The sequence below is a fragment of the Manis pentadactyla genome, chromosome 1, assembly GCF_030020395.1.
Source record: "Manis pentadactyla isolate mManPen7 chromosome 1, mManPen7.hap1, whole genome shotgun sequence".
In the NCBI taxonomy this organism is placed as follows: domain Eukaryota; kingdom Metazoa; phylum Chordata; class Mammalia; order Pholidota; family Manidae; genus Manis; species Manis pentadactyla.
The window spans coordinates 134,237,566-134,256,804 of record NC_080019.1 but is presented as its reverse complement, the minus strand read 5'-3'; the positions used below and the strand labels follow the sequence as shown (position 1 = coordinate 134,256,804).

At 37.1% G+C, this 19,239-nt stretch overlaps 1 protein-coding gene across 1 annotated transcript; it reads left to right on the top strand.

The window, feature by feature from the left end:
* Window positions 1-17,589: 17,589 nt before the first annotated feature.
* LOC118910427 (palmitoyltransferase ZDHHC2-like) lies at window positions 17,590-18,978 on the top strand. The gene is given in 2 exon segments (XM_036881554.2): window positions 17,590-17,779; window positions 17,782-18,978. Coding segments are annotated over 2 exon segments (1,098 nt in total). The 5' UTR covers window positions 17,590-17,619; the 3' UTR covers window positions 18,720-18,978.
* The last annotated feature ends 261 nt before the right edge of the window (window positions 18,979-19,239 follow it).

Sequence of the window (19,239 nt, the reverse complement as noted above, 5' to 3'; positions counted from 1 at the left end):
GTTTTGCACTGTTTTATTCTTTAATGTGAATCTAATGTATTTGATATGATTTCACACTGGAATAAACACTGGAATTTTTTAATTAAAAAAAAAATTAAAAACATTATAAATTATTTTAATGTTTAAATAAAATTTTTAAAGTTATTCTTAAAAAGCTTTGAAACATAAAATGAAACTAAAACAGAGAAAAAAGGAGAAAGAGAAAAAAAGAGGGAAGAAAGGAAGGAAAGATAGAAAGAAGAAATGAAGGAATTAACCTGCAAGAAGACAAAGACTGTCATATTGGTTTAAGACCCAACATCTCAATATGTTATATTCAGGAAAAAAAAAAAATACCCTAAAAAAAGTGACTTAAAAAAACTTAAAAATAAAGGTATCAACAAAGAAACATTAAGCATATTCAACACAGAGGCACTAGAGTAGAAATATAACACAAAGTGACATTTAATTTTATAAATCAATAAAATGATACATCATGTATTAATAAAGTGCATTAGGTACATACATTTTGCAGTTACAAATCTATCTGTATGAGCCACAATAGCAACCAAATGCATTGCAAACTACTAGTAGATTAAAGAAGGAGTTCAATATAACTTTTTAATACTTATATATTATTTTTTAAATGGCAAATATTCACTGAGTAATGAAATCATTGAGCTTGATTTAATAGTTCTAAAGGAAACTTAAGTCTTTCCAACTGCAAGAATAGGCACACTTTCTTTTTTGTATGCCCAAATAACATTTATACCCTTCAATTGTCATTCTTCCACACAAAGCAGCATTTCTAAAACAGATTTTTAAAAATATTTGTTCAGAAGTTGTTAATTTCAAGGAAGTTTGTACATATTGTATGTCCCCTTTTGGAAATATCATATGTGTGTGTGTACATATATGTGTATATTATGTGATTTGATGTATTCAACTTGTGTGTATATGAAAGTGTGTTCTTTCCTCTTCTCCTCATATAATGGTGAATATTTCTTACTCAGTATTCAGTCTCTCTCTTAAATCTATCTCCTTTCTCAAAATCTTCAAAGGCTTCTTTCTCTTCAGGCTACTACTTACCAGCCTTAAGAGGGGAGACCTAATAAGTGAATGTGGATCAATGGAAATCTGTTATCCATTCCAGAAAACCAATTATGTACACAGTTCAGCAGTGTGAACTTTTAGTGGAGGGAAGATTCACAGAGCTTTACTATTTAAATGTATATGATAGGCTTGAGGGCATTTCTAAGAAAATAGAAACATTCCAAACTATTGATGCATCCAGCATTATATTTAACATTCTCTAGTTTCACTTACTTACATTAAATGTTAAAAATTTGTAAAAATGTTGAAAAATAACCATTTTTCAATACTTAATAGTATTTTTAGTCACTATTTTCATTATTGCTGTATAACAGCTGTAATTCTCAGATAGATGGGGAGGTGCTAAGCACTATTAAAAATCCAGTGAATTTGTGCTTAAATTATGTTTTGCCTAATAATGCTTCTGAAAGTAGTACAAAGAACAGGTGTAGAAGTTATGCCACAGAAGAATGAGAGTTCGATTCTAAAAACAAAGGCAAGAAATGGAATATATACAAATATAAAAATGTATATTTTCAATTTATGATACTCTCTAATAAAATAATCTATAATATCACAAGCTTAATATATTAAAGTACCAAGCATTTTACATACATTACCTCCTTGAGCCTGTCAAAAGCACTTCAGATAGTTACTGTTATTATCACCATTCATAGGTAAAAGAACTGAGCTTAGAGGTAAAAGAAAAAGGTGGAGCTAAAGCATTGAGTTCCGTGGTGAAGATAAATGGGCTACAAGGTAAGGAATTTATTTTAATGAATGAATCCTGCTCAGGAGGTTTTTAATTGTGCTGCCATTCTTTGTGGACCTCTAAGAGTCCACAGTTGAGAGATTTCCCTAGAATTTCAGTTCGAGAAATAACTGTGCTGCTTTATAGCAGTTGACTTGCTTTTACTCATGGACTTCCTAAACCACATAATTCATGGTATTTTCCAGAGGCCAGAAAAGATAGAGGCAACTGGTGGCACATTTATAACCAGAGTATTGGTACTCTTATCATACTAGTTTTTAAAAATTGTTTGTTTTTATTTTACTGAAGTCCTAATGTCTTTATTTACATACAACCTACTTGCAAAGCCATTTGAAAATCATTTTGGAATTAGTTGGTATAAAAATAAAAACATAGATGTCCAAGTGGACCACTGCTCCACAGGACCCTCCTCCCTAGTAATCATTAGTGATGACTTTTATCACCTTCTCCAGGTCTAATTTCTTATAAAATGATTCTAAGAAAATTATTTATTTTCTTTTATTGGGCCTTTCCTTTTTACAGTTACCTCCATGGTAGTGAATGCTGAAAGTGTCCTCCTTTCCTATAGTTTCCACATTACTTAGAAATTGAAAAACAGCATTTAAACCATCTACCTGCTTCCATGTTGGGATCATAAGGAATGAATATACTGCCATGCTCTGGAGGCTGCTTTCCTGTTATCTTCACCTCCCATGGGTCCCTAGGGCCACATGAGACACTTAACCTTACAGGGTTTTAGCATCATGACCCTCTTTAGATTATGATATTGACCACCTCAGTATTCAGTGCTTTGCCCAAAGAACGTGAAGAAATACGATTTGAACATTGACCTGCAGTCCCCCCGACCAATGCTTTCTTCTACAATCTGCCCATCTAATAGAAAGTTGTTCACATTCTGAACACTATCATTAGATGATTCAAGAAACAGCTTGATAAAAATCACCCAGTGATCCAGAAAATTTTGAAAGTAAACCTAAAAAGTCACCAAAACTTTAAAATTCACAAAACAGAAAATCTGTGATTATTTTTACCATTGCTTGTGTCATAAGAAGGTAATACCACAAGTTGTAGAGAGTCAATGAGAATCCAATCTTATGAAATGTGCTCAAAATTTTTAACAAGATTTCAGAACAGCGAATAATACCCTATATTCGGTACTTACTGAAACCCTAATTAAATTTTCAGGAATGACATCTGAGTCAAACACTCATTCATAGGCTACTTTTTTACTCACTAAGAAATGACTTTTTAAAAATATATCAATGAAATCCAATATTACTATCATCACCATCTCAAAAATATAGATGATGTCTAAATTCAGAAATGTAATAAAATTTATTTAGTCTCTTTGTAGACTGAAAAAATACAACTTAGCCTTTACTGGACTCGATTTCTGAAATATGCATATATAAGACCCCCTTTTTAAATAATATCTTGGTTGTCCTAAATAATAAAAATTTCAGCTTGTTAGTGGCCACAGTTTCTTCTCTAAAAGTTAATGTTCTGCAGATTTTGGTAGTGATAACAAGGTTCTTATTCACGGAGTAGAATAATAAACTTCACAATCGCTCAAGGTAGGCAAGCAGGAAAGAAAGGCTTTTTATTTAGAGAAAGCGACAGTGCAGAGCTCCCAGGGCACTCTGGGAGGGGACAGAGTGCCCAAGTCTGGGCTGTGTCTGGGATATATATCTGAGACTTAGCTGAGTTGTCTAATTTCTATTGGTTCCTGCTGGAATATCACTCCTTGTTTTGACCAATCTTATTGAAAGCTGTCTATATTTCCGAATTTGGCATGCTCATGCTAGCAAAACACAACAAAACAAAGAACACAAGGGCATTCCTGCCACAGGCATCCTCTCCTTATATACTCCTGGGGCCCTCTTTCCCGAGGCCCTTACCCTGTTCTAACCAGACACGGGCTGCCTCTGTCATGTATTCCCTGTCTCAGTATGAGACAGAATATCAAAAACTACATACAGCATTCATTACAGTAAGTTGTAAACACCCTTTGATATATTTTACTGCTTCTTCGCAAATTTAGCTTCCAAATCTTTCACCTTGACCCTAAAGTAATCATTAGATAGTTAAAGAATATTGATTTCCTTTAGGTCTGCTTTTTAGCCTCAATTTAAAAAAAATAAAAGGTGCTTCAATAAGCCCAAAGTATTTACTCTTTCCATAAATGTTTACCTAGTCTACTGAATACTTTGTAAAGCAAACAAACATATGTACAAATGAATGAATGTATGAATGAATAAGCAGTTAAATACAGGGAGCTTTCCTTGCCAGTGAGTAATATAAACAAGTTTATAGATATTTGTCTTAGTGCTTTTCGGCTGCTACAACAAAGTATTCTAGACTGGGGGCTTGCAAACAGAAAACCATTCCTCATAGTTCTGGAGGCTGGGAAGTTCAATATCAAGGCACCAGTAGATTTGCTGTCTGGTGAAAGCCCAGCAAACATAGTTGATTGTCTTCCCCCTGTATCCTTGAGGGCTCTGCCCTCATGATCTAATCAACTTCCAAAGACCCACTTCCAAATGGCATCACATTGGGATTCCAACAAATGGGCTTTGGGGGTTCATAAACTGTCAGTCTAGAGCATTAGTACATTTATGTATGTACATGATTTAAAATGTCTTCAAGAACTAATTAAACATCTCTTTGAAAAAAACAAACAAAAAAACCCATCTCTGACATCCAAAATGGACACTTTATTAAAAATTTCCCCAATAAAAATAATAGGGAGATTTCTTAAGACAGCCATCATAGGTCCTACCTCTTAATTAGAGGTCCCTGGATGGGCTATGTGTCTGTGTGTATGCATCTTCACAGAGGTAGGGCATGGTTCATGTATCATCTACATATATAAGCATGTATCCATTTCTCTGGAGAGAGAAATCCAGTTTAATTGGAACACAGACTTTTGTCACCCATTATCTTAGCACCTCCTCTCATTTACAAAAAAGTCCTAAGTTGGAAGACAACTTACAATATAACCCTGCAGAAGTAACAAAATAAAGCATAAGACCACTGATAAAGTGAGCATGGCAGAATTCCTAGAGATTTCTGTGTTACAATAATTGTCATATATTGAACTAAGAAGACATCACTTGAAATGCCATTATCTTACATGCCACTAAAAAAGACAAAACACTGTCAATCAGGTTCTGATGCCTCATCAATTTTAATATGAAATTCAATTTTAGAGACATTCAATAATGAAAAAAAATGGGTTTTTTAGAATCAATTACATGTGAGGGTTCAGAATGAATTTATTTTTGAAACGGTTGAAAATGTACTTATTTTTTATGAGAAGCATATATTAAAGATACTATTTAATAACTATTAGTGGCCTATCTCCATAGCTGAAATGTTAGATTACAATACCAAAAAATGTTAGCAAATATACAATTTGTAAACTTGGAAATAAACATTGCCCATTATTTTCAATTAAATCTTATTGCATTGAGGCATTATGCAAGTTTTTTTTCATTCTCCCTATCTCTGTTTTATTCTAGATTCAATAAATGTAAAGACTTTAATGGTGGGATTTCTTTGAATAATTTAAGAGTTAGCCCATCCCTGTGACAGAGTGCTGTGCTCTCTGAATGCAACATTTCATTCTGTCCCTCCTTTATTTGTCATGAGGTCAAAGGATTGCTCTTCAGTGCACTAAGTGCAGTCAAATGGCCTTAGAAGTAAACATCCTTTACAAGTGGAACCTCGAGGTAGACCATAACTTTTCTACCTTGTTGAACTCACCTGACAGGACAAGAAATACTGCTCTGAAGAGCTGTAGCCAGCAGCACTTAACATTCACCGCCAGAACATTCACCGCCAGACTTCCACTTCACTGCCCAGAAGCAATCAGATCCTTTTAGATATCATCTCTTTCTCAGATCTCTTTTGTTTTGAACTGCAAGAACACAGTAAAATGGAGGTTTTATAAGCAGGCACATACAGTGATAAGAAATAGATTACTAGTGACAATAGGAAGCACTGCATAGTAAATAAGAATAAACACAATGATACATTATCAGATCTTAGATACTATATAAGCTTAAATAAAAGAAACTAAAAACAGACAGTGAGACTGAGTTTTCCTTTTCAACAGTGTTTAAAATTTTAAAGGTATGAAATAATCTTTTTAATTTATTAATTTTAATAATAAATTTATTTTGATAAAAATTATTAGTTGTAATTATTGTTTCAAATCTTTAAAATTATTTTTAATTTGGTCAGTTGTTTTAAACTTTAGTATGTCAAAGTGTAATTTCTGAATTTGTAAGTATGATCCTCATATAAATATAGAATGAATACATGTCAAATATTTAATCCAACTCATTAACTAACAGGATACCAGTAAGATGGGAAGGCTGATTGCAGGAAAACTGAGGAATAAGTATTTGCATAATCTATTAGGAAAGGCAATTAAGTAGAATATTAGAATAGAATCACTAGGTTAGCTATAGCACTGGTTTCTATCCTAAGGGACAATAAAGTCATAATATTTGCTTATATCATTTCTATTGGACAGTTACCTACAAGTGAACAAGTAAGTTTCCAGTGTCTAAGCACTAATTAAGGAGCATGTAAAGTCAAAACAAAGATCCATTCTTCTAGAAAACCAAATAACCCTTTGGTGGGCCTCTTAATAGGGCAATATAACACTGAAATGACATCCAGATACCCTTTAAGCTTTGTTGCCTAAGTTTAGAACAAGTTTTTTCTTAGCTGGTCATTTTATTGGCAGGTGATCATCTGAATGCCACTCAAAATTCTACTCGCCTTGATGATGGAAGTTTTCAAGACATTTGAAGACAGGTTATAAAGGGAAAGGAGTTCCCTTAATAAGCCCAGGAAGTTATTATGTTTGCCAAGCTATAGAAAAGGTTGTAGGTTGTAACTGCCAATTGTTTTGAAATATCTAAAACACTAAGAGTTTTATGTTTCATGTGATACAATTGAATATTCGAATCTTAAGAGGAAAAAAGGAACACTTTCAATAATTGTAAGAATATCTTGCAGAAATCTTGAATATGTACTAATACAGTTTTTAAAAGGAAAAAAGTACTTCACAGATTAGAACTGATTGGCCAGGTTAGTGAACTATGAAATAAGAACTTATTTAAATTTCATGTTTTAAACTTGGACAGTACAGTAAACAATAGAATATATTCTAATGAGCTGGAAAGTTTTTTCTCATACCTTATACTTATAGTCCAGTCTTTATGCTTTCATAACAAATTACATTTTCTTATGATAAGCTTTACACTTAAAAATTTCATGGAAATACATATAAGCAATATAATCATGGTAAATGGTTTCATTCTGTACCACCAGAAATTAATATCCTAATTAAAGTAAGCTTTTTTGGCAAATTACACATGAAAATGACTTTGTAATAGTGCTACCATGCATACTTACATAGTAGAGAGTACTTTGAAAACAGTATATAAACATAATTCATTATTAATTTATTAAAAGTTTTCACCATATGAAAATATTTTTAAGACAAAGTCTATTTTCCAGTTTATTTTAAAACAGTATCATAAGCCATGGTAACTTCTAAAATATTATTTTCTCTTTAAAATCCATCACAAGTGCCTTTGTTTAAGTGTGTGCATGCATCTAGCATTTAATCCATCTAGAACAAACAATACAGGAAATAAGATTGAAAATATTACATTAATGAATAAAGTAATTCAATATAATTTCTTTTTCATTATTTCACTTTCTTTTTATTTTTGTTTCCATATAATTTTCAAATAAAAAATGAAAAAATTCAAGTACTTGACTTAAGACATTTCACACAAAGGGAACTGTACAGGGAACAACAAGTTTTGTTTCTTAAATTGGCATAGAAGATCGAACAAATGCCACATTTAAGTCATTTTGACTGTCTTTAGGAATTAGTCACTTGAAGTAACTAAAGTTGCTAAGATACAGTTAAATAAAACATTTAGTAACATTTTGCTTAATTGGGCAAAACTCATCTCAGGTTAGAAAACAAAATCAAAACCACTTTGATTTACTAAAAGTTATTATGGCTTAACAGGTGAAGATTTTGGAGTATGTAACTACTTGCTAGAGAGAAATCTATCTTCTCTTCCAGCACTATAATTTATTTACTTGAACAAAGGGCAAGTTGTCAAATATTTCACTATAGTTGTTAATTTTTTATATAAGAAATACATGTTGGGGCGGAGCCAAGACAGCGGCATGAGTAGGACAGTGGGAATCTCCTCCCAAAAACATATATATTCTTGAAAATACAACAAATACAACTAATCCTAAAAGAGAGACCAGAAGACACAGGACAACAGCCAGACTACATCCACAACTGCGAGAACCCAGCGCCTGGTGAAAGGGGTAAGATACAAGCCCCGACCCGGCGGGACCCGAGCACCCCTCACCCCAGCTCCCGGCAGGAGGAGAGGAGTCGGAGCGGGGAGGGAGAGGGAGACCAGGACTGCTAAACACCCAGCCCTAGCCATCCGCATCAGAGCACAGGCACAGTGCATGCATGGGGTGCTGGAAACTAGGGAAACAGGGCAGCAAGATCTTTGAGCAGGTCCCGAAGCCGGCGCCCGTGTGACAAAGAAAAGCAAGTGCTTTTTGAAAGTCTTAAAGGGACAGGGACGCCACAGCTGGAAGGAAGCATCCCGGGTCACAGTCCAGCAGCTGGAAATTCCAGGGAACTCTGGGTGCACTAACCCCCTGGGCAACAGCTCCGAGACCCCTCACGGAGGTAAACAGCCAAACAGCACCCCGTCCATTACCCCTCCGGGACCCCGCCATAGTATAGAAGCAGCCTGAGGCCGGCCATGCCCACAGCAAGTGAGCTTCCTCAATACCGGCGGGCAAGATACAGAGACCCAGTCTACACGCAATTGCCCAACACAAGCCACTAGGGGTCGCAGTTGTCCCAGTAAAGAAAGGCCAGGAGCAAGTGGAAAGCGTTGGCCCTTCCAGCTGAGAGAAAGTCAAAAGCTCACCAGTGCACCTATCAACATGAAAAGGCAAAAAAATTTGATCCAGACATGACTAACCCAGACAGCTTAAACATCTGCTACAGCTTCCCCTGAGAAGGAACCTGGGGAGATAGATCTAACCAGTCTTCCTGAAAAAGAATTCAAAACAAAAGTCATAACCATGCTGATGGACTTGCAGAGAAATATGCAAGAACTAAGGAAGGAGAATACAGAAATAAAACAAGCTCTGGAAGGACTTCAAAACAGAATGGACGAGATGCAAGAGACCATTAATGGACTAGAAAACAGAGAACAGGAAGGCAGAGAAGCTGATGCAGAGAGAGATAAAAGGATCTCCAGGAATGAAAGAATTCTAAGAGAGCTGAGTGACCAATCGAAGTGGAGCAATATCCGCATTATAGGGGTACCAGAAGAAGAAGAGAGAGAAAAAGGGATAGAAAGTGTCTTTGGAGAAATAATTGCTAAATACTTCCCCAAACTAGGGGAGGAAATGGCCTCTCAGACGACAGAGGTACACAGAACTCCCATGACAAGGGTTCCAAGGAGGGCAACACCAAGACACATAATAATTAAAATGGCAAAGATCAAAGACAAGAACAAAGTTTTAAAGGCAACCAGAGAGAAAAAAAAGGTCACCTACAAAGGAAAACCCATCAGGCTATCATCAGACTTCTCAACAGAAACCCTACAGGCCAGAAGAGAATGGCATGATATACTTAATGCAATGAAACAGAAGGGCCTCGAACCAAGACTACTGTATCCAGCACAATTATCATTTAAATATGAATGAGGGATCAAACAATTCCCAGACAAGCAAGTTGAGGGAATTTGCCTCCCACAAACCACCTCTACAGGGAATCTTACAGGGACTGCTCTAGATGGGAACACTCTTAAAAAGAGCACAGAAAAAAACACCCAACGTATGAAGAAGAGAGGAGGAGGAGGAATAAGAAGGGAGAGAAATGAAGAATCATCAGACCATGTTTACAATAGCTCAATAAGTGAGTTAAGTTAGACAGTAAGATAGTAAAGAAGCTAACCTTGAACCTTTGGTAACCAGAAACTTAAAGCCTGCAATGGCAATAAGTACATACCTTTCAATAATCACCCTAAATGTAAGTGGACTGAATGCACCACTCAAAAGACACAGAGTAATAGAATGGATAAAAAAGCAAGACCCATCCATATGCTGCTTACAAGAGACTCAAGTCAAACCCAAAGACATGCACAAACTTAAAGTCAAGGGATGGAAAAAGATATTTCATGCAAACAACAGAAAGAAAAAAAGCAGGTATTGCAATACTAGTATCAGACAAAACAGACTTCAAAACAAAGAAAGTAACAAAAGATAAAGAAGGACATTACATAATGATAAAGGGCTCAGTCCAACAAGAGAATACAACTATTGTAAATATAAATGCGCTCAACAAAGAAGCACCAGCATGCATGAAACAAATACTAGCAGAATTAAAGGAGGAAATAGAATGCAATGCATTCATTCTGGGAGACTTCAACACACCACTCACTCCAAAGGACAGATCCACCAGACAGAAAATAAGTAAGGACACAGAGGCACTGAACAACACACTAGAACAGATGGACCTAATAGACATCTATAGAACTCTACATCCAAAAGCAACAGGATACACATTCTTCTCAAGTGCACATGGAACATTCTTCAGAACAGACCACATACTAGGCCACAAAAAGAGCCTCAGTAAATTCCAAAAGATTGAAATCCTACCAACCAACTTTTCAGACCACAAAGGCATAAAACTAGAAATAAACTGTACAAAGAAAGCAAAAAGGCTCACAAACACATGAAGGCTTAACAACACGCTCCTAAATAATCAATGGATCAAAGACTATATCAAAATGGATATCCAGAAATATATGGAAACAAACAACAACAACAACACAAAGCCCCAACTACTGTGGGATACAGCAAAAGCAGTCTTAAGAGGAAAGTATATAGCAATCCAGTCAATTTAAAAAAGGAAGAACAATCGCAAATGAATGGTCTAATGTCACAATTATCGAAATTGGAAAAAGAAGATCAAATGAGGCCTAAGGTCAGCAGCAGGAGGGACATAATAAAGATCAGAGAAGAAATAAATAAAATTGAGACGAATAAAACAATAGCAAAAATCAATGAAACCAAGAGCTGGTTCTTTGAGAAAATAAACAAAATAGATAAGCCTCTAGCCAGACTTATTAAGAGGAAAAGAGAGTCAACACAAATCAACAGAATCAGAAACGAGAAAGGAAAATCACGACAGACCCCAGAGAAATACAAAGAATTATTAGAGAGTACTATGAAAACCTATATGCTAACAAGCTGGGAAATCTAGGAGAAATGGACAACTTCCTAGAAAAATACAACCTTCCAAGACTGACCCAGAAAGAAACAGAAAATCTAAACAGACCAATTACCAGCAACGAAATTGAAACGGTAATCAAAAAACTACCCAAGAACAAAACCACCGGGCCAGATGGATTTACCTCGGAATTTTATCAGACATACAGGGAAGACATAATACCCATTCTCCTTAAAGTTTTCCAAGAAATAGAAGAGGAGGGAATAGTCACAAACTCATTCCATGAAGCCAACATCACCCTAATACCAAAACCAGGCAAAGACCCCACCAAAAAAGAAAACTACAGACCAATATCTCTGATAAACGTAGATGCAAAAATACTCAATAAAATATTAGCAAACCAAATTCAAAAATACATCAAAGGGATCGTACACCATGACCAAGTGGGATTCATCCCAGGGATGCAAGGATGTTACAACATTTGAAAATTCATCAACATCATCCACCACACCAACAAAAAGAAAGACAAAAACCACATGATCATCTCCATAGATGCTGAAAAAGCATTGGATAAAATTCAACATCCATTCATGATAAAATCTCAGCAAAATGGGTATAGAGGGCAAGTACTTCAACATAATAAAGGCCATATATGATAAACCCACAGCCAACATCATACTGAACATCGAGAAGCTGAAAGGTTTTCCTCTGCGATCGGGAACAAGACAGGGATGCCCACTCTCCCCACTGTTATTCAACATAGTACTGGGGGTCCTAGCCACGGCAATTAGACAAAACAAAGAAATACAAGGAATCCAGATAGGTAAAGAAGAAGTCAAACTGTCACTATTTGCAGATGACATGATATTATACATAAAAAACCCTAAAGACTCCACTCCAAAACTATTAGAGCTAATATCGGAATTCAGTAAAGTTGCAGGATACAAAATTAACACACAGAAATCTGTGGCTTTCCTATTCACTAACAATAAACTAATAGAAAGAGAAATCAGGAAGACAATTCCATTCACAATAGCATCAAAAAGAATAAAATACCTAGGAATAAAACTAACCAAGGAAGTGAAAGACCTATACCCTGAAAACTATAAGACACACTTAAGAGAAATTAAAGAGGTCACTAACAAATGGAAACTCATCCCATGCTCCTGGCTAGGAAGAATTAATATTGTCAAAATGGCCATCCTGCCAAAGCAATATACAGATTCGATGCAATCCCTATCAAACTACCAACAGCATTCTTCAATGAACTGGAACAAATAGTTAAATTTCATATGGAATCAACAAAGACCCCGAATAGCTAAAGCAATCCTGAGAAGGAAGAATAAAGTGGGGGGATCTCACTCCCCAACTTCAAGCTCTACTACAAAGCAACAGTAATCAAGACAATTTGGTACTGGCACAAGAACAGAGCCACAGACCAATGGAACAGAATAGAGACTCCAAACATTAACCCAAACATACATGTTCAACTAATATTCAATAAAGGGCCATGGACATACAATGGGGAAATGACAGTCTCTTCAACAGATGGTGCTGGCAAAACTGGACATCTACATGTTAGAGAATGAAACTGGATCACTGTCTAACCCCATATACAAAAGTAAATTCAAACTGGATCAAAGACTTGAATGTAAGTCACGAAACCATAAAACTCTTAGAAAAAAACATAGGCAAAAATCTCTTAGACATAAACATGAGTGACCTGTTCTTGAGCATATCTCCTTGGGCAAGGGAAACAATCACAAAAATGAAGAAATGGGACTATATCAAGCTGCAAAGCTTCTGTACAGCAAAGGACACCATCAATGGAACAAAAAGGTATCCTACAGTATGGGAGAATATATTCGAAAATGACAGATCCGATAAAGGGTTGACATCCAAAATATATAAAGATCTCACACACCTCAACAGACAAAAAGCAAATAATCCAATTAAAAAATGGGCAAAGGAGCTGAATAGACAGTTCTCTAAAGAAGAAATTCAGATGGCCAACAGACACATGAAAAGATGCTCCACATTGCTTGTCATCAGATAAATGCAAATTAAAACCACAATGAGATACCATCTCACACCAGTAAGGATGGCTACCATCCAAAAGACAAACAACAACAAATGTTGGCGAGGTTGTGGAGAAAGGGGAACACTCCTACACTGCTGGTGGGAATGTAAATTAGTTCAACCATTGTGGAAAGCTGTATGGAGGTTCCTCAAAATGCTCAAAATAGAAATAGCATTTGACCCAGGAATTCCACTTCTAGGAATTTACTCCAAGAATGCAGCACTCCAGTTTGAAAAAGACAGATGCACCCCGATGTTTATCACTGCACTATTTACAATAGCCAAGATATGGAAGCAACCTAAATGTCCATCAGTAGATGAATGGATAAGGAAGATGTGGTACATATACACAATGGAATATTACACAGCCATAAGAAAAAACAGATCCTATGATTCGCAACAACATGGATGGAGCTAGGGAGTATTATGCTCAGTGAAATAAGCCAGGTGGAGAAAGACAAGTATTAAATTATTTCACTCATATGTGGAGTATAAGAACAAAAGAAAACTGATGGAACAAAACAGCAGCAGAAGCACAGAACCCAAGAATGGTCTAATAGTTACCAAAGTGAAAGGGACCGGGGAGGATGGGTGGGAAGGGAGAGATAAGGGCGGGAAAAAAAGGAAGGGGACATTACGATTAGCATGTATAGTGTAGGGGGGGCACAGGGAGGGCTGTGCAACACAGAGAAGACAAGTAGTGATTTTACAGCATCTTACTATGTTGATGGACTGTGACTGTGAACGGGGATGTGGGGGGGACTTGTTGAAGCGGGGAGCCTCGTAAACATAATGTCCTTCATGTAATTGTAGATTAATGATACCAAAATAAAAATTAAAAAAAATAAAAGAAATACATGTTAAAATAATACTGCATGTTAAGATACTATTTCGAGCTACTTTCTCAATATTAAAATCACCAATAAAACAATAAGCATAATAATAACTATATAGTTATAAAGGCACATATTCTATGCCAGAGATTAATCTACATGGGTTTGCATTATTCTGTGCCTCACAATAATCTCAAAATAGATATTAGTGTCCACATTTTCAGAGAAGGGAATGGAACATTAGAGAGGTTGAGTAATTTACTGAAGTATCCAGCTGGTAGATGGTTAATCCAAAACCAAAACCTACCTTAAGTCTAAAACCTATGTTCTTTTTATTTAATCATAAATACAAATTAAAATAAGGAGGCTGTGTTCACAAAGAATTATATTATATTTTCTATGACAAAAATCTATGCTGTGTTTGGGTAGTCTGACCCAAAGGCCAGTCAGTGTTCCAGCAGATCCCTGATTTTGTTTTTCTCAAGGTGGCATAGAAGGATCAAATTTAAGGTTGATCAATGGCCAATTCAGACTTCTAAAAATGATATTTCAATTTATATTTGTAGTAAAGCTGAACTGTATCTCTAATAATTTGCTAGAGATATGAATTTTCCAAAGCACTGCTAGACCAAGTTTTTATCCTTCCCTAGGATGCTTTTATTTTGCACAATCTTTAACTCATTAATGATATGTGTAAGAATTTGGGATATTTGGCAGAGTTATCACTGTTCATTCATATACATGAGTTTTGAGTGATCTTTCTTTTTTTTTCTTTAGAAATAGCCTCAGATAAAAGGTTTTCCATACATAGTAATGAAATCTATGGAAACAATAAAATCTAAACTGACTTGTTTTATTTAGCATCCAGTCTTCCCAAATTCTATTGCAGGTATGCAAAATAAGATTATGATCCCTCTTTCTCTTTATTCAGAACATAACTAAAGAACATAAATCTGAGAGTTGCAGTGAACTACATTTAAAACAAAGGCACATATATGCCTAGATTGGCTTTTTTTTGGTTTATAGATTTCAATATTAACAACTTCTACTAACAAGCTGTGGGTAAATTGCTTCAAAGATAAGGAGATTAGCTGAGGGCTTCTTGTCAAAATGTGGCTGAGTTCGTGTTTTGAATAGAGATTTGCACTGGAGATGTAAGGACCCTGCACTATATATTTCATGCTCTAATTACTCCCACTTCTACCTTGTCAGTTAACATGATTGTTCAGCTTAAAAAGGCCTGCTTCAAAACATACCTGTAATGAAGTCTGGACTGATAGGAATGAGATTTGTATTATAACTTTGAAAAGTTTGACAGTAAAATTATTGTGGCATCTCTTTAAAAAAAGAAGTGAACTAGATGTGAATTCAAAAGAAATGTATAAGAAAAATACGCAAGAGAAAATTGTTTGAAATTTAAATCTACAATGTCTAGTAGAATGACTGGTGTATATGGCACTTCAATGAATGTTTGAGACATGAACAAATAAATTCAGCCCAATAATTAATAGGACTGATCTGTTCTCTGAGGAAAAGTTACCCAGTGTGGTAACAGGGATAAGTGTGCAAACGGTTACCTAGCTCTGGGTTCCTTCTCGGAGATTTTTTTCTCCATTCATCACTTATCACTCCTTTTGAAGACACTTTTGACAGAAGATGTAGCATAAGCTGAATGAAGACATAAAAGTTTCAAACACAAAAACTTGGTTGCTTTGTGATCAGAAACAAAGTATAGGCTGGTTTATAGCTTGCTTTCTTCAATTTTGTGTGTAAGAGGAAATGGGAGAGTCAGTTCTAAGACTCTAAGAGTCCTTTTGCACTATTGCTTTCTTTTGCTTCTTCGTGACCTACTGAAACCACGCCTAGGTTAGCCTATGGGAGAGATGGGAGGGACCACATGGGGAAGAGTGAGGCCAACTAGGAGCAGCTGACTGCCAGTCAATCCCAAACATGTGAAGAGCCCAGCCCCAGGGAGCAGACCCGCCTTCGGAGCCCACAGATCACTGCAGCCAGGACCCAAAGAACTACCCGCCTGACACACAGACTTGTGAACAGTAAAAACAATATTGTTTCTCTTATTTGGGGTTTCATAGAAGTGAAACCTGAAACACGGATTCCTGATGAAGTGATAATGGGGGAAAACCATCTGGTAAAGAGAATAGGAAGCAAGATAGGATTAGGGAATAAAGGTAAGGGGGATGGAGTAGAGACTATCTTCACTTTCATCCAAAGGGGAAGCCTGAAGCACAAATAGCACTACAGTCTGCACTGAGGAAAGGGGTGTTTATTTCTTGCCCCCATGTAGGTCAATTACTGGCAGAGGCCTTCCTCTACACGAGTAGCCTCCAGGTCTAGAAGCCTCCATTTGGCCAAAGGGTGTTCCCCATACAATGGCAACTATAAAGGATCAGCCAGATTCACAGCAGTTGGGGACCGAACACACCTGCCATGCAAGAGAATTGTACTGGGCACCAGCAGTCTGTAATAATGTTTTAAGCTACTAATTTAAGCAGGGATAATTTATTAATAAAATAAGTATATGGCTTTAATCAAATTCTAGGCACTGCTAAAGCTTATAGTTAGATGTTTAACCATTTCATGCTCCCTCAATCTTAGAATAAGGAGTTAGGTGGTTTTGCTACAGACAATAGGAAGCTAACATAAATTTGTATTTGTTTTTTGCAGAAAAATCATATGATCAGAATATTTTCTGGAAAGATACCTTTAGTGCTCTTTTGATAAACTAATGGCATGATTCAGATAATAGAAAGACTAGTGAGAAGGATGTAGTGATATTCTAATTGGAGACACAAAGACCCTGAAGTAATCTGCATGAAGTAGATGGCTGGGAAAAAAAAATGAAAACATGGTGTCTTAGTCTCCTAGCATTCCTGGAACCAAATAGCATAGCCTGGGTGACTTAACAACAGACATTTGCCCAAGATCAAGGGATCAGCCAGTTAGGCTCCTGGTGGGAGACCCTTTCCTAGGTTGTTGCCTTCTTGCTGAGTCCTTATATGGCTCAGAGAGCCGTCTCACTCTCTCTCCTTATAAAGCCACTGACCCCATGACGAGCCCATCCTCATGAGCCCATCGAATTCTAATTGCTTCCCAAAGGTCTGTTCTCCAACACAGTCACACTAGATGTTAGGGCCTCAATATACACCTTCGTTGGGATACCATTCAGTCCATAGCATATGGTAACCAATTTGATATGGAAAGCTAGAAAGAGGAATTTATTGAAAAGAAATCTGAGCTTATCATTTTTCAATTCTTTCTAGATAGTAAGACAGTAATGAATAGAAGGACCACAGAAGAGTGAGTTGATTTAAATAAGATTAGGAAGTCCGCCCCCGCCGGGCTGAAGGGCCGGCAGTCCGCGGCGCCGGCTCGGGGCTGCGGGATGGGGAGTTAGCGCCACGGCGGCGGCAGTGGCCGTGGCGCAACCGGCAGCCGCCGCCCCCGGGCCCTTCCCGCCCGGGGAGCCGGGCGCGGCCAGCGCGCCCCACAGCCGGAGGCAAAGCCGGGCAGGTGGCTGCGGCTGGAATATGGCGCCCGCGGGCCCGGGCGGCGCGCGGCGGCGGTGCCGGCGGGCGCTCTACTGGGTCCCGGTGGTGTTCATCTGCCTGCTGCTCGGCTGGTCCTACTACGCCTACGCCATCCAGCTGTGCGTCGTGTCCATGGAAAACATTGGAGAACAAGTTGTGTGCCGATTGCTTATCATCTCCTTTTTGCAATGTTTGTCTGGTCGTATTGGAAAACTATCTTTACATTACCAATGAATCCCTCAAAAGAATTCCATCTCTCTTATGCAGAGAAAGAATTGTTGGAGAGAGGGCCAAGAGGAGAAGCACATCAGGAAGTTCCTAGGCGAGCAGCCAAAGACCTTCCCATCTACACCAGGACCGTGTCTGGAGCAATCCACTATTGTGACAGATGCCAACTTATAAAACCAGACCGCTGCCATCACTGTTCTGTCTGTGAAAAATGTATTTTGAAGATGGATCATCATTGCCCATGGGTGAACAATTGTGTTGGATTTTCAAATTATAAATTTTTCCTTCTTTTTTTGGCTTATTCTTTGCTGTACTGCCTTTTCATTGCTGCTACGGATTTGCAGTATTTTATCAAGTTTTGGACAAATGGCCTACCTGATACTCAAGCCAAGTTGCGTATTATGTTTTTATTCTTTGCTGCAGCTATGTTTTCTGTCAGCTTGTCTTCTCTGTTTGGCTATCATTGTTGGCTAGTGAGCAAAAATAAATCTACATTAGAGGCATTTAGAAGTCCAGTATTTCGACACGGAACAGATAAGAATGGATTCAGTTTGGGTTTCAGTAAAAACATGCGACAAGTTTTTGGTGATGAGAAGAAGTACTGGTTACTACCCATTTTTTCAAGTCTAGGTGATGGCTGCTCCTTTCCAACTTGCCTTGTTAACCAGGGTCCTGAACAACCATCTACTCCTGCAGGATTGAATTCAACGTCTAAAAATCCTGAAAACCATCAGTTTCCTGCAAAGCCATTGAGAGAATCCCAGAGCCACCTTCTTACTGATTCTCAGTCTTGGACAGAGAGCAGCACAAACTTGGGAAAAGGCAAAGCTGGTATGAGCAATCCTGCATTAACCATGGAGAATGAGACTTAGCTCTTCAAACAAAATTAATTCATATTTTATGAAAGATTCAGTGCTGTAGATGGATGGAAGAGGCTTCCCACAAGAAGGCACCATCGGCCAGGTGTTCCCATTTCCCTTTGGCTGGATATGCAGAATATGAATTGGTTAGTTCTCTCAGACCAGTTGCTTAAAACACAACACATTTTATATTCACTATGCAGATTGTCTCAACTTAACAAATTCCTGCTAAGTATTAAAAGTACTTATGGTTAATGAATCAAGGACAAAATACTTTCTATCTTAAAAACTTGGAATAAACTTCATGGGCTAGTTTTCACCCAAATATTTGGGCAGCACAACTTACCACATCCAAAGCCCATTTTCTGATTGAGAAAATTGAGACTTATTAAGATTTTGAAATTTAAAAGATTTCAAGTCACAGTATACTAACAAGCTTTATTCGTAAAATCTGTTCATTACCTATGAGAAGGTGAAAGTTGGGTATCAGACTTTTTGTTTATGACTTCTGATGTGAATCCAGCCTCGGAGT